The sequence below is a fragment of the Zootoca vivipara genome, chromosome 17 (assembly GCF_963506605.1).
Source record: "Zootoca vivipara chromosome 17, rZooViv1.1, whole genome shotgun sequence".
Lineage (NCBI taxonomy): Eukaryota > Metazoa > Chordata > Lepidosauria > Squamata > Lacertidae > Zootoca > Zootoca vivipara.
Genome location: NC_083292.1, coordinates 1,687,511 through 1,702,801, shown reverse-complemented (window position 1 = coordinate 1,702,801; position 15,291 = coordinate 1,687,511). Strand labels below are relative to the sequence as shown.

The 15,291-nt window shown below is 41.4% G+C and overlaps 1 protein-coding gene across 13 annotated transcripts in view; it reads right to left on the bottom strand.

The window, feature by feature from the left end:
• The window catches only part of CLIP1 (CAP-Gly domain containing linker protein 1), a 99,228-nt gene that overhangs the window by 62,279 nt on the left and 21,658 nt on the right, over positions 1–15,291 (bottom strand). For all 13 annotated transcript variants that reach the window (XM_060269432.1, XM_035099337.2, XM_060269436.1 and 10 more), the window contains 3 exons: positions 7,598–7,722; positions 4,291–4,507; positions 94–291 (listed from right to left, as the gene is read on the bottom strand). In XM_060269432.1, coding sequence (XP_060125415.1) covers positions 94–291; positions 4,291–4,507; positions 7,598–7,722 — 540 coding nt within the window. The remainder of the gene's footprint in view (positions 1–93; positions 292–4,290; positions 4,508–7,597; positions 7,723–15,291) is intronic.

Sequence of the window (15,291 nt, the reverse complement as noted above, 5' to 3'; positions counted from 1 at the left end):
GGATGGCCCTTGTGGTCTCTTCCAATTCTATGATTCTATGATTCTTGCACTAGGAAACAGAATAATCCACATTTCAATGGGTAAAGGGCCTACCTGATCATGGCCATCTCGTGCCAATGCCAGCTCTTGCTCTACTTCCCCAACATGGCTGGTGGCCTTAGCAACCTCTGCTCTCTCCAGGTCCCTCTCAGCCAGGAGCTGCTCAATGTGCTGCTGTTTCTCTTTCAGCGCTTCCTGCAGAGCAGTGGTGCCTGAAATCTTCCTTGCATATCGTGAAGATGTTTCTGTCAACTTCAAGGATAAGATATGCATATTTAAGAGCCTAGCTACCACCTTAAAAAGCATTAAAAGTGCAATAACTCAGCATACAGAGTCAATATCATTTCTTCTTATATACATAAAATGTAAGACTGTCATCATGCAGCCCCAGTTGGAGGATATGTAGTGCTTCACCACAATCTTAAATTTGGAAGAGGAGGGGAGCAAAAGAAAAGGCATGTTTTAGAATGTTTTAAACAATAGCAGAGGTTTGTATAAAGCAGGAATGGAGAGAGAGAGAGGAGCTGTGAGGATATGGGGTTTGAGTGAGTAAAGGTAAGTGAGGTGGGGCCAGGTGGGATTGGCAAGCAACACAAGGAGGGGCACCAGCTTCTAAAAGCAGTATGAGTATGCAAATGTTTACAGGCTGGTCTTCCATCATGGGGCAAAAACAGGCAATGGGGAGGTGAAGGGAGGTATAGGAGAACCACCCTTAGATTATTAACAGTTCACAGGATCCAACCCATGTGTATGTTTGTCATTCAAGGCCACCACAGTACAAACGGACTGATTTGGTCTGAAGTGAGGGGGTAGATAGCATATTCTGCACTGGGTACTACTTTAGTCCAAAGAAGTGGACAGCTTAATTAGCAGTCCTAAGTGCATTGCCTATATAGGATGCTTCCCTGACTTTTGGTATGTGCTTTGTCTGATAGATTACCAGCAGCACAAGCAGCAGAGAAGTCTGTATTGGGGCAGTGGACGTGGTGCCAACATCACTGCCTCTCTTCGTCCAATCAGCACATGATTTCCATCACAGAGGGCCTTCTTGGTAGTGGCACCCACCCTGTGGAATGCCCTTCCACCAGACGTTAAGGAAATGAGTAATTATATAACTTTTAGGGAACACCCGAAGGCAGCCCTGTATAGGGAAGCTTTTTCAGGTTTAATGTTTTATTATGTTTTTATATATGTTGGAAGCCACCCAGAGTGCCTGGGTCAACCCAGTCAAATGGATGGGGTACAAATAATTTATTATTATTATTATTATTATTATTACTACTACTACTACTACTAATGCTGTGTGGACGTGGTGGGTGTGTTGGAAAGAGAAAGAATCAAGCTTGAGTTTGCATAGATGGCTTCTGACCACTGGGACTTTGCTGCATCAAACAAGTATATCTAGAACACAGAGAAAATTCAGAGCTGAAGCTCTCTTGTGACTACTTTTTTAGGGGTACGCCTAGGATGATTTTAAAAAAAAATCATTTCTCAAAAGAGTCTTAGTCTGTTGCAGCAGAAATAATGACTTTACCAGACACATGAAGTGTTAACAGGTATAGCATATAGTTTTGGGGGTGGGTAGGGCTGAAAACAAAGTGTGGAAAAATATATGTATCATACAGCCAAACTCTTCAGAGGGGCAGGGCGGGCTGCGACTGACGGCTACCTGCATGCAGTGTTTCCTTGGCACGTAATGTGGGAAATGGCCCTTAGTAACTGTCCCAGTTTCCTGTTCTGTGTAAACATAACATCGTGTGAATGTGCTGTGCTAGCCCTGGGATGGAGGCTGAAGGAGTGGAGAGATGTGACATTGGCACCAGTCTTCTGCTAGCGATGTCATAACAGCCACACAAGGAGGCCAGGCATGCTGTTGGTACCCAGTGGAACCAGCTCTACAAAACTGCTATAGCTGCATGCTGGCTCTTCTTCAAGGGTCATTCACACCAGTAGCAGATCTGGCACAGGGTGTGCCTACTCTGTGTAACCAGACAGTGGGTGGAGGAAGATACCTGGCCGCCAGCTCATCAGCTTCAGTGAGGTATACCTTATAGGGAAATTATTGCCTGAGAAAGCTAGTATTTACTTTCCTGTTCAGTTTTTCACTTTAGTAGTTCAAGAAAGCAAGCAAACATACCTGTGCAGCTAGACTCTTAATGCAGCAAGGGGAAGATAGGAAGCAGAGGGTTCAAAGGGAAACAAAGGGCTGGCCTCAACCTAAGATGTGAGCCTCAAGAGCAGATTAGCTTGTTAAGCTGCTAAGCATTCTTTGGCATGGCTGCTGGCTAAATATAAAGAGCGTCCTCCTGTTAAGCCAAAGAATTCTCTCACTTATTCAAGTCAACCTAGGATCACATGCAGCAAAAAGCAGTTTGCCAATGCCTTGTGGAAAAATATATTCTTGGGTCCCACTTCTGGGTAGAAAATATGCATCACCAGTTCTTGCTGTCTTTATTGAAGAATCTACCCTACCAAAATTGGAAGGAATCTTAAATGGACTAAAAAATAGAATTTTTTTGGAGTGCCATTTTAAAGATTCTGATGGAAATTGTAATTAATCTGCTCAAATTGACTCAGTAGGCTCTGTGATTAGTTAACAGTTGCCCCTTGTTCAGAAGACACTGCAAAGAGGGATTCCATCACCACAAATCCCAGCAGATACTGAATCAGAGAAGCAAGGAATTATTTATGATTAGGCAGCACCTACCCTTTTATTAAATCTCACATTTTTTGTCACATTCACTTTGCCGAATAGCTAAATGCTAGTTCTATTAACAATTCTACCCATCCTAACCAAAATATATTGATTCTAATGGTTTTTTAAAAACCAAATGTTGTCAATACCATCTGTTCTAATAGCTGGCATGGAAAAACGAACTGCCATAGATCATTGTTACCAAGTTATTAAAAATGGTCATTTGAATGGTCATATGAAACAAAAACAAAACTTTCTGAAACTTTCTGTGATGTTTGGCCTAATTTTAATACATCAGTATTAACTAATTATAGGATGGACGCGGCTGGCGCTGTGGGTTAAACCACAGAGCCTAGGGCTTGCCGATCAGAAGGTCGGCGGTTCGAATCCCTGTGACGGGGTGAGCTCTCATTGCTCGGTCCCAGCACCTCAAAGTGCAAGTAGATAAATAGGTACCACTCCGCCGAGAAGGTAAACGGCGTTTCCGTGTGCTGCTCTGGTTCGCCAGAAGCGGCTTTGTCATGCTGGCCACATGACCTGGAAGCTGTACGCCGGCTCCCTCAGCCAGTAAAGCAAGATGAGCGCCGCAACCCCAGAGTCGGTCACGACTGGACCTAATGGTCCCTTTACCTTTATTACCTTTATAAACTAATTGGCAGAGCTGCAAATTTCCATTTGCTGCAGGTGACCTAAGGTTAGAATATTAAAAGTTAGATATGAAGGTTAAGCATTTTATATACAGCATATAAGATTTTAACCTACGGTAATACGAACTCTACACTTTTCTTGTGTCCAGATCTTATAAGATAGCATGGTTTGGAAACTAAAGAAAGAGGCTTTAGCCTACAAAAATACTTCAGACTTGAATACTCAGCAACTGGAAAATTACATATAACCATGATTACTGTAACAAAGAGAAAAAACTGTTTGTGCTGAAAATAAGTGTGTGGAAATACAAAAAAGAAAATGAAAAAGACACACCATTCACACACACACATCTCTCTCTCTCTCTCTCTCTCTCTCTCTATATATATATATATATATATATATATAGTACACCAATAATTTCTCTTTAAAGTAAGGAGGTACAGAACTGAAAAGTATCTGAGTCCAGTTGTCCAAAAGGACTTAACTGGCTAATAAGTGCATTGAAGACTGCAGCCTAGGTCTGTTACTTGGAAGTAAGCCCTACTGGCTCCAGCGGGAATTGCTTTCTGCCCAGTTTTACCACAAAATGCATTCCTGGGGGACTTATAGTGTAGATCCCAGGCAGGTTATTCAGAAACCCATTTGTTTCATAATTAAAGCATATGCATCTTTCTTATTTTAGGTAGCAACTGTTAGTTTGAGTTAAACCTTAAGTCTACGAGCTTAAAAATAATCTAACTCTTCTATTCTCCAGGGCTAGCTAAGATTCTTTTCATGCATGCTTTAAGCGAAGACAAAACAGAAGAAAATGGACCATGGAAAATGGGCCATGTCTTTCCCAAGAAGCCAAGCACAGGCCACATGCAATGCCAATCTCTGTAAAGCATGCAGTCAGAAAGTAAGCTTACTAGTCCTGTACGGCTTGGCTTGCTGCTTACTGATGATGCCACAGAACTCAGTGAGCTGATGGAAGAGGCACTTGGGCTGCGTTTCAAGCTTGAGGGCATGGGGATGGCTTTCCTGACCGCTGCCTTGGCTTTTGCCGGTGTAGTTGATGGGAAGCCAATCTTGGTAACTTTATGGACAGGAGCAAACAAACCATATTTGGGCTGGCACTGGAAGTACCTGCGGGGGAGGGGAGAACACCATTAATGAAAGCCATACTCCACAGGCAAACATAATTGCTAATGTATAGTTCTATTCGATTATGTAAAAACATGTTGTGCATGCAAACATTCAGAAAGACACACACACACGTCAGCACTAGTCATAAATACCTCGGGTCAGAAGCAATTCAATGAGATGCTTACATGTTAAACTGCCATTCAGTCAATAGGACTACAGCAGTATATGAAGAAATGCAATTGCTCTGTTACGGCTTGAAGAGACAGTTTTTTTAATTCTGCGGATTTTATATATATATTCTGTTTTAACTCCTTTTAGGTTATTGTTGTTGTTGTTGTTTAAAAAAGATTTTAAATGATTTTTTAAAATGTTCTTTATTGAAAATTATTTAAAAGTACACGGATGTACAAGGTATGTGTTAAAAAGGAAGAAAAAATTCCATACATTTCAACTCATACACATAAGAATAAAGAAAGATTAAACAAAACCAAAAGAAACTAAGTCATTTTCAGGTTGTTTCATCCAAATTTAAACATATGATACTTCCAACCTTGTTACTTCTACCCTTATTTTTTCACAGGTTTTTTTAAATTACTATATCTTCTTCTTTTTCCTCTTTTAGACACTTTGTTTTATTTTTCCTTTACAAATATCATTCCAGTTCTGACAATATGGGATTGTTGATACTACTGTATAGAGATTTAAATATTCTTTATAAATAACCCACTCTTGAAACTTTCTATTTCTCCAATCCTCGCACCCAACCCGTCAATTTCGCTAGTTGTAGGTATTCTATCATCAAAATCTGCCATTCTGTGGTTGTTGGGAGTGTTTAACTTTTCCATTTTCTTGCTACCAGAACTCTAGCTGCAGTCAAACCAGACATGAATAGTGTTCTTATTTCTTTTTTTATCTCTAATGGCAAGATACCCAATAAAAAATATTTCAGGCTTTTTCTTAAAAGTTGTTTTGAACAGTTTTTAAAATTCCTCATAGATGTCCAATATACCTTAATCATTCCACAGGTCCACCACATATGGGAGTAGGATCCCATCTCTTTTTTGCACCTCCAACACATTGGATTTCTCCCCTTATACATTTTGGCAAGTCGTTGATGGGGAAGATGCCACCTCTAGACCATTTTCATGTTATGTTCTCTAAGGGTGTAACACGCGGTAAACTTCATATCTGTTATCCATAGCTGTTCCCATTGTTCCATGAGTATGTTGTACCCGAAATCTTGTGCCCACTTCACCATAACAGTTTTTGTTTGTTCCTCCTCGTTATGTCTCTCTTCCATTCTTTGAAGCAGTTCTTTCCCACCAATATAGGTATTGTTTGGAACAAATACATCATTTTAGATAAAACATTCATTTTTATTACCGAGATTCGTCCCCAGAGGGTTAGATGTAGTTTATTCCACGTTTCCATACTCTTTTTTATTTCTTTCCATACTTTATTATAGTTATCTTTGTATAAGTTTAGGTTATTACTCAAAATCCAAATTCCTAAATATTTTACTTTCTTTTTTATTTCCATATTTGTTATGTCTTGGAGTTTTTTATTTTCTTCCCTGGATATGTTTTTGGTCAATATGTTAGTGTTATGGTAGTTTATTTTCAACCCCATAACTTTTCCATATTGTTTAATTAGTTCTATGGCCTCAGGTATTCCTTGCTCTGGGTCCTGTGTTGTAATGATCAGGTCATCCGCAAATGCTCTGACCTTATAGGTATTCTTTCCTAATTTAATGCCCTTTATCTTTTCTTCTTTTCTAATGTGGTGAAGAAGTGGTCCCAAGGCCAATATAAATAGTAGGGGTGACAGAGGGCACCCCTGTCTCATCCCTTTATTAATAGAGATCTTATCCGTCAAATTTCCATTAATTATAAGTCTCGCCGTTTGTTGGTCATATATGGCTTCTATTCCTCTCCTAAATTGTTTCCCCATCTCCATTATTTCCCATTGCTTTTTCATTAACCTCCTTCCTTCACTTTTCACAACCTCTTGTACACTTCTATTCTTAAGAGACTCTTCTGAGCGACCTGCATGCAGGAGGCAAGTTTTGGGGATGGTGTGTGGCCACAGAAATACAGAAAAACTGAATAAGCCATTTGTACCAGAAAAGGGGAGTGGGGGAAATGGGTAAGCAGTAAGTGCCCATGCTTCCACCTGGGGCAGATGGCCCCTGTGCAGGAGGCAGGTGGAATGGTTGTACAGTGGAAGGAGATAAGAAACCTTGTGAAAATTCTGTTAACCCCACAGTTTCTAGTATTACCTCCTTTAGGAACTGGGCCAAATATCAGTTCCTGTTTACTTTGTTGTAGTTGTTGTAGTTGTTGTTTAGTCATGTCCAACTCTTAGTGACCCCATGGACCAGAGCACGCCAGGCACTCCTGTCTTCCACTGCCTCCCACAGTTTGGTCAGACTCATGTTGGTGGCTTCGAGAACACCTGTCCAACAATCTCGTCCTCTGTCGTCCCCTTCTCCTTGTGCCCTCAATCTTTCCCAACATCAGGGTCTTTTCCAGGGAGTCTTCTCTTTTCTGTTTACTTTAGCATCCATTTACTGTGCTGCTACATCTTATGCATGCTTATTCCAAAGGGGTGCCATATATTTTTGTAGCATGGGAAGCCATCAAATGATCTGAAATGGCAGCTCTCACCCATGGTGATGTTCCCTTGACACAACCCCTTCCCCGCATCTATGGAAAAAATTACTTGCTGTGACATGGGGGAATATGGGACACAAGATGCAAAACGGGAGAGGTGGAAAAAGAGGGGGGTGGTCTACTAACAAGAAAACTAAGGGAAAAGGAAAGGCTCACTATCAAAATAGGAGTTTGAAGGTGACTCACAGAAAGCAAGTTCCCTAAGCTGCAGCTGGAGCAGTACCATGTGGGTAGCTGCTCATTTCGCTCCTTGATGCATGTGCGGTTGAGATTAAAAAGAGATTCCTCTTGAGTAGGAAGTGGAGTGAGTGCAAGCTCCCTGGCTAGGATACTGGAACAGACAGAAATTGGCTCACCTCGTGTGAAAGCACAGAGACAGTGATATGCCCTCCCAAGGCTTCCTGGATTTTGAACTAACCTTGTTCCAGCTACTGCACCATCATTCTTCCCTAGGGGTTCATCTAATTCAACGCCACACCATTCTCCCTTCGCAAAGTCAGTCTCCCCCAGGAAACGGACTACGCCAGCTTTCGTTCCACCAACCTGATTGCAAGGAGAAAGAAAGATAGATTTTTTAACAAAAGAAATTTCCTTTTAATAAAGAAGTACAAAAACTAAATTGGAAGCACAAGAATTACTTTGCATACTTTAATCATGTATCTGTTGCATTTTCATATTTAGCTAGTTTTTAACCTACTACCATGCATTCTCCAAAGCACACCCAACAATTCTTCCTAATTGGTTACTTTGTTCCTCACACAACTCCTCAGAGACTTTGACAACAGATTATGCAAGCACGAGAAGACTCCATGGTGGAAGCTTGTAACTGGCTCAATTCCAAACACGATGCCATACCATTTTTTTGAAAGGCTCACCTTGGTTTGGCAAGATGACCAAACTGGCAAACCGGGTTTTCAATCAACTAGCAACCAGAATTAGAAACCATGGTTTGAAGTGGGTTTGCAAAGCATGGCTTACATTCAAGTTTCGTAAACCATTGTTTGGCCTCCAGAAGCTGTTGTGCCATAGAAACAAAACCGTTGCAGGGATGGAAGCAAAATGCCCACTTGCCTATTTGGAAGCTCAAGCTTCCATTGTATATTTGCACAACTGAGACAAGCCTGAACCACTGCAGATGCATCCACAACAAATTGTCAGGAACTGCCATTCTCAGCACATCTCAAATTCAAAATAGTAACTAGTTCCTCAAATAAATATATTTCATTCAGCTTAGTTATTTTGGACATTTCATTTCTTTTTTTGGCAGAGGAAGCTACCTTTTACAACTGGCAACAAGCACAATAGACCAGAAATGGCCCTTTTAACCTTGACATGAAATTTGAAGGGCAACCCACCAACACAAACTTTCCTAATACTAAGAGCTTCTAATAAATTTATACACAAGAATATAAAGTTTTATTTTTAAAGTGCACATGTTAAATTAAGGAGCTCTTTGTGTTTGCAGCACCTACTATATGCACAATTTGATTCAGGTTACAACTTCTCCCAGGCCTTCGGATAATTAAACAATCTATGGCATTTTAAGCTTGGGGGGGGGAGTATTGTTTTAGTTTGCTACTATGTTATGTATTTTTGTGTTTTTATGTTATAAACTGCCATAGCTGCCAAGTTTTCCCTTTTCTCGCGAGGAAGCCTATTCAGCATAAGGGAATTTCCCTTTAAAAAAGGGAGAACTTGGCAGCTATGATCCTCATATGAATCCTCAAATTTATTTGTTTAATCAATGAGGAGTTGTTGTTGTTGTTGTTGTTGTTGTGGCTTTCTCACCCTTGATACGGGTGGTATAATTTATGCTCTAAACATTAAGAAATAATAAGACATAAGTGGTCAATGTATGGAACAGGAATTTATGACAAACCTGAATACAAGCAGGCCAGGGAGGGGGAAAGAGGATCTGATAGGCTCATGAAAATTTAACAGTCCTGTCTACACTTCAGCACAACATTGCTGCCTGCTCCCTAGAAGAACAGACCAGAGCCCAAACCACAGGAGGCTGCATTCAGACCAAAGCATGCCCTGGAGGAATACTGTATGCTGGGCCTCTGCTTATAACAAATTTGCCCAAAAGGCTTGTTATGACTGTCATAGAAACTATTACAGAAAGAGTCAATTAAATTTCAACAATTTTTGCAGAAAAAATACGAAACATAATCTATTGCTAGTATTTAGCTCAAAAACACTATTGTTGGTTGACATGCTACTTATGCTTTAGTTTTGCTGAATGGGAAAACTTAGTCCCAGACCACATAGTCAGCCCTGTATCGGGAAGTTTAAATGTTTGATGTTTTGCTATGTTTTTATATGTGTCATAAGTCGCCCAGAGTGACCAGGGAAATGCAGCCAGATGGGTGGGGTATAAACAATTAAAGTATTATTATTGTTACTGGTATTGTTACTGGTATTATTCCCCTTTTCTAAAAAGTCCACTTGACAAATTTACCAAAAACAAGGGCAATGTTGCAACATGATTAAAATAGCTGCATTGGTGTCCTTCACTCAAATGGAGGGTGTGTGCTAAAAAATTGAAGAGCATAAGAAGAACTGCCAAATCTTTTTTTAGCAGAGCATGACAACCCCATATAATTCAGAAAGGGTGATATAAAATAGTAATGAGCCAAAGCAGCTGATCTGGCAAATCACTGGGACTGTTTTGCAGACTGGGGTGATGAGAGGAAGAGTTTAGTCTGGTGCTCAGTCATGTTTTTAATCCCAAGCATGGATAACACCATGATTAAACTTCATTTGTCAAATTCAAAAGTAGCATATATTTTCCACAACGTGGACTTGAAGGAGATGTTTATCTCTCTTTTCTACAAGCACATAAAAGGCTTCCTGATGAGAACAGATGGCATGAACAAGCCCAGCAATGTAAACAAGTGTCTTTAAAATTCTTCACCTGCAGAACACAAAACTGACTGTGTGGTATGCAGAATGCAAGAAGGCAATGATCCAAGGATCCCCAGGGATACTCCTCCTGATGGTGGAGACATCAGGTGCCATCTTGCTTGCAAGTGGACGATAGTCCGGTGCCAAGTGTGCCTGGCGCCTGCCAAATTTCAAATGCTGGTTCAGCGTGCACATGGCCGAGAGAGAAAAACTATCCTAGCAGGGCCGGCCCACTCATGAGGCAAGGTGAGGCAACCATCTCAGGTGACAGGATCCACAGGATCAGCAGATTCCAATGTAGATCTTTATTCCCTCTTGTTCCTGATGTAGATCTTCACTCACCCACTGTTCCCTGGCAGGGAAGGAGACAATATTTTGTGGTTTGCTTGAGATGCCAAAATGACTTGGGCTGGCCCTACATCCCAGGCATCCAGGGAGCTCAGAAATTTGAAGCCCCTTTCCTAGGCTTTTGGAAATACAGTGGTACCTCGACGTCCGAACGACTCGACTTCCGAAGGTTTCGACTTCCAAAGTCAACAACCCCGAAAGTCTTTTCGCTGCGCACGCCATGCGCGCACATTTTGCGCCTGTGCAGAAGCAGCATGCGCAGTCGACGCATGCGCAGAACGGGCGCTTCGACAACCGAAGACTTCGACTTACAAAGACGGCCGCAGAACGGATAGTCTTCGTAAGTCAAGGTACCACAGTAGTCCCATGCATGAAAACAGGGCACAGGCAAAACATCTAAACCAAGAAAACACTAGATTTACAGACAGAGACTGTAACAAATGGGTTTATTGGTGCATGATGCATTTCACAAAATTTCACAAAGAACCAACTTTATCTAAAGTAAAAAATGGACTGAGCTGAGAATGACGAATGAATGCATAAATACTAGAGCACTAGAGCATGGACGGACGGACGGACGGACACACACACAGTGGTTTAAGCCTCCCGAGTGTTTATCTTGTATTTTTATGTTGTGATCTGTCCTGAGATCTACAGGTGAGGGGCATTATACAAATTTAACAATAAATAAATGTATGTAACAAGAAAAAGCGCCACTCATCAATCTCAACATTACCAAAATTATCCTGTAACAGCTATTTTTTCTGTATTACTGATCTAAAAATTGTATGTTTGATGTGATACTATAGTACAAATGTTACTGCTGTTTAGTTACTATTGCCACACCTCCATTATATTTTAATCTGTACATAAACCACCTTTTTTGCTGTGCGTGACAACTGTGAAATTTAACGTGGACTTTGCCTTATCTATCCATACTCTGAGGAAGATCAATAAAATGAGAGATGAGCTGAACAATTCACAATACTGTAAAACCAAAAGCTGCTTCCTTTTAAGCCCCACCCAAGCAAGGAAATCTGCTTTGCAACATTTTGTGAACATCTGGCAGCACAAGTTTCTGCTTTAGAACCCATCTGTAGGAATGGGAGATTTTATCAAGCTATGTCAAAGCCATACAAGACACAACCGTAAATCCTACACCATGAGTAATCTTGTTTAGAGACCATAGAACTGTATCCAAATCCAACAAGCCACAAAATGATTTAACTGTTCATTTCCCTGTTGCCCTGCCAGCTTCTGCAACAAGACCTTATGTGAAGTACGTATGCACTATGGCCTGGTTGCAGACTTAATGTGGCAGCCTTCAGTTCAGTCTTCATACAGTGATATAAGAGCTTGAAATAACATTTTAAATGAAAAGCAATTCCTTAATCTAGAGTTTGAGGATAGAGTGAGGTAAACAAGGCACTTGGTTGGCCATAGGATGCCTCTGTCTTGATCCAGTAGAGTTCTTCTTAGGCTCTTAATTCCAATTGTGATACTTTGACTTGCTCCTTTATTTCAGTATTTGCCTTTACAGTACTCTTAACTTATAGATGCAACCACAAGGGCTAGAAGTTCCTTTCAAAATATTAAGAAATCTTAGTTGGTCTACCCAAAAATATATTTGGGAATCAAATGCCTGTGCATAGCTGCACACTTCCCTCATCCCTCTTTCATCCCTAAGTGGAAACTTCTGCTTTGGACCATCACACCATCTTCTGAGCCACACATTACCCTTCTTGGATGCCCCACCTCCATACATAAATAAAACCAGTTCCATTTCTTCCTGCAAACTACAGAAACTTCATCTGAACAAGATGTTGAAAAACACACAGTATTAACAGTTATTCCTTTCAAAAGCTCTGAAGTGCTTCTGATACAATGGCAGGAAAGGCAAATGTTTTAGATTGTTTCCATTTGCTTTAATCAAATACTAGCTGGCCCAGCCACACGTTGCTGTGGCTCATCCCTGTGTTTCCCCCCACCCTGTGTATCCCGCCCCCCTTCTCCCCCCACCCCCGGCTTATCCCAGTGATTCCCCCCACCCTATCCTGACCCATGATGTAGCACGCCCCCTCTCCCCCCCACCCCCGGATCATCCCTGTGACTGGTCCCACTGTGTCCTGACCTATCCCATCCCCTCCTTCCCCCAACCCGGCAAGTCAGTACCTCCATTCGGCCTAGTCTGTAAAGGCTTCGGCCTTGTATGTAAATGGGAGCCGAGGTGCTGTTGAGAGGGAAGGTTTTATAGGTGCAGTACCAGTGTAGCTGCCGCTAGAGGGCGCTGGTTTGCAACCTGGTTCTTTTTCCAGCACGCATTTTCGTCTGAGTGGTGTGTTTTGAAACACGTGGGTTTTGGGGTTTTTACCTAGCAGAGGTGTGACATCTGTCTTTGAAAATGGTACGGGGTTGCTCTCATATTCACACGTGGCATTGTGTCAAAATTTGAACGCAATCAGTCAAGCGGTTTTGGTGAATTGTGGATACTAACAGACATGGCCAGTTTACATTTTTATATATATAGATGGGTGCCCATTCGCTTCTAAGAAGGACAAACACTTCATTTGGTTGCTGAATGCAAAAGCAGACATATCACTGACTTTCCTATGCTCCTTATCTTCTATCACTTGGCTGGAACTCCACACACCCTGAAGCAACAATATTCTCAGAACCCTTTTACTGTACAAGGAAAGCCACATCCTCCACAGACTTTTTAAAAGCAGACTCAGCCTTTGTGTACCTGGATCATTTAAGATAGCTCTTATTACACAATATTCAATGTGACCGTTTAAGGCAAGGTCCTCTTCAGGTGAGCTATATTTTGACTACAGAAGCACACCTTAAGAGAACTTAAGTACATTCACCAAACTGGGTCAGCAGCATCCCTCTTTCCTTCGACAAGAACCAATTCCGGAGGAAGGCCACAAATGCTTAGGCTCACATCTGTCATCAAATATCCTCCTTAATGGAAACTGAAAATGAGAACCATCTCTTTGAGCTGTTTGCTCTGTGTTCATTATAAGAGGGGGGAGATGTGTGAGCAACAGTAGTCCCCCAAAAGTATCCCAAAAGCCCTCAACGGCAAAACAGGGGAAAGATAACTAGTGGTATGTTACAACGGCTGTGAATGTGCATAAAGGCTGCAGCAGTAAGGAAAAACCAACCGTCGTGATACTCATGCCATCAGAGAAGAGACTTTCTGCAAAGACTATGCATGGATCAGTGTGCACTTATCTCCACACATAAAACAAATTAGCGCACAGGCATCTTCCAAAACGCCCCTCCCCCCAAAAAAAGTCCCATGCAGAATAGCCTCTACAAAAGGTGTGATGGATTTTGAAGAAGCATGAATTCAGGACAAAAGGGATAAACAAGCAAAGAGGAAAGCACGTCTGACAAATCGTCTTCATGATCAACTCCCACCTGTAAACCTATGTCCACACTATGAAAGGATGTGCAGATCCAGAACTGGCCTCCACAGTTATTTACGGACACACCACTAAGACTGTGTTCATGGAAGACCATCTTCCTCGACCACGCGGGATCACCAAGAAATAGAGAGTACAGCTACTACCACAAGTTAAAGATTACAAATAGGAGATAAAAAAGTTGCTCTGGTGGGGAGGGAGCTCAAATAATAAAGCTAACCAGCAAACTGATCCATCAAAGCAGTGAAAACTATTTTCTTACTGAAAACTAATAAAGAAATCATGTTATCTCAAAAAATTAAACAAAGTATGCTATTCTAAATAATGTAGCAATTTAACTGCAAATTAAAATGATCAGATTTACACCACTGGTTAGGATAACTGTTGTTGTTGTTTAGTCGTTTAGTCGTGTCCGACTCTTCGTGACCCCATGGATACTGGATACTGGTTAGGATATCTATGTAGTAGTATCAGTGGGAAACTGGACTTAAGGCTGCAATCCTACACACTTTTACCTGGTAGCAGACAATCCTATTGACCTTTATGGGGCTTACTTCTGAGCAGATATGTATAGGATCACTTTCAATGATTGAACTGGATTTTTTTCTTCCTCAGGTTATACATGTGTTAAAATTCAGACATTAAAATTCTCATTTCAAACCCACTTACTTCCATTCTAAAATACAGTGCCATCACAAGAGCCTATATCAACAAAAGCCGTAATTCTAGACAGGATGGATTCCTTACTGCTTTTGGCAGGGCAAGGCCATGATGAGCATGAAAACCAAAATGATTCACAAATGACAGGCCCCCAAAGGCTTTCCAGATTGTTCTTCCTTGTTGACAGCCCAGTCAAAACATCTACTTGTATCTAACAGGTCTCAGATTAAGTTGTGCCTTTTGGGGAGTAACTGCCAGGTCTGCAGAGCTGTGACAAGCAGACAAACGGAGTCACTTAACTTGTCTAAGAAAGTAACAAGAAGTACCGTAGACAGAGTTCATGTAATGTTCCTGCTGTCAGTGCGTGCGAGGTAATGAGCTTTTTGCTTCAACAGGGCAAGACCAATAGCATTTCTGTTGCCTTGAGGAAGAACGCCATTCAGACTTGCAGCATCAGGTCATGGGCTGGTCTTCCCCAGCAACTGCCAACACCAATTGGCCTTAACTGCCCACAAGCATGAACAGCAAATGCAGCTGGAGAATGTCTGGGTCACAGGATATTGAATGAGAGCGGGGGAAACTTTTAAGACCCAGGAAAAGACTTTGTTCTGACAAGTTTCTGAACTAGTGAGTTACACTCCATAGACTTATGGTCCTTCTACCTTTGGTTTAATTCTAGGGACTTCTATGGTTTGATTAAATCCCTGCAATTTAGCCACAGAATCATCTGAACCCTACTTTTTAGCTACAAGATGTGAAATGCTGG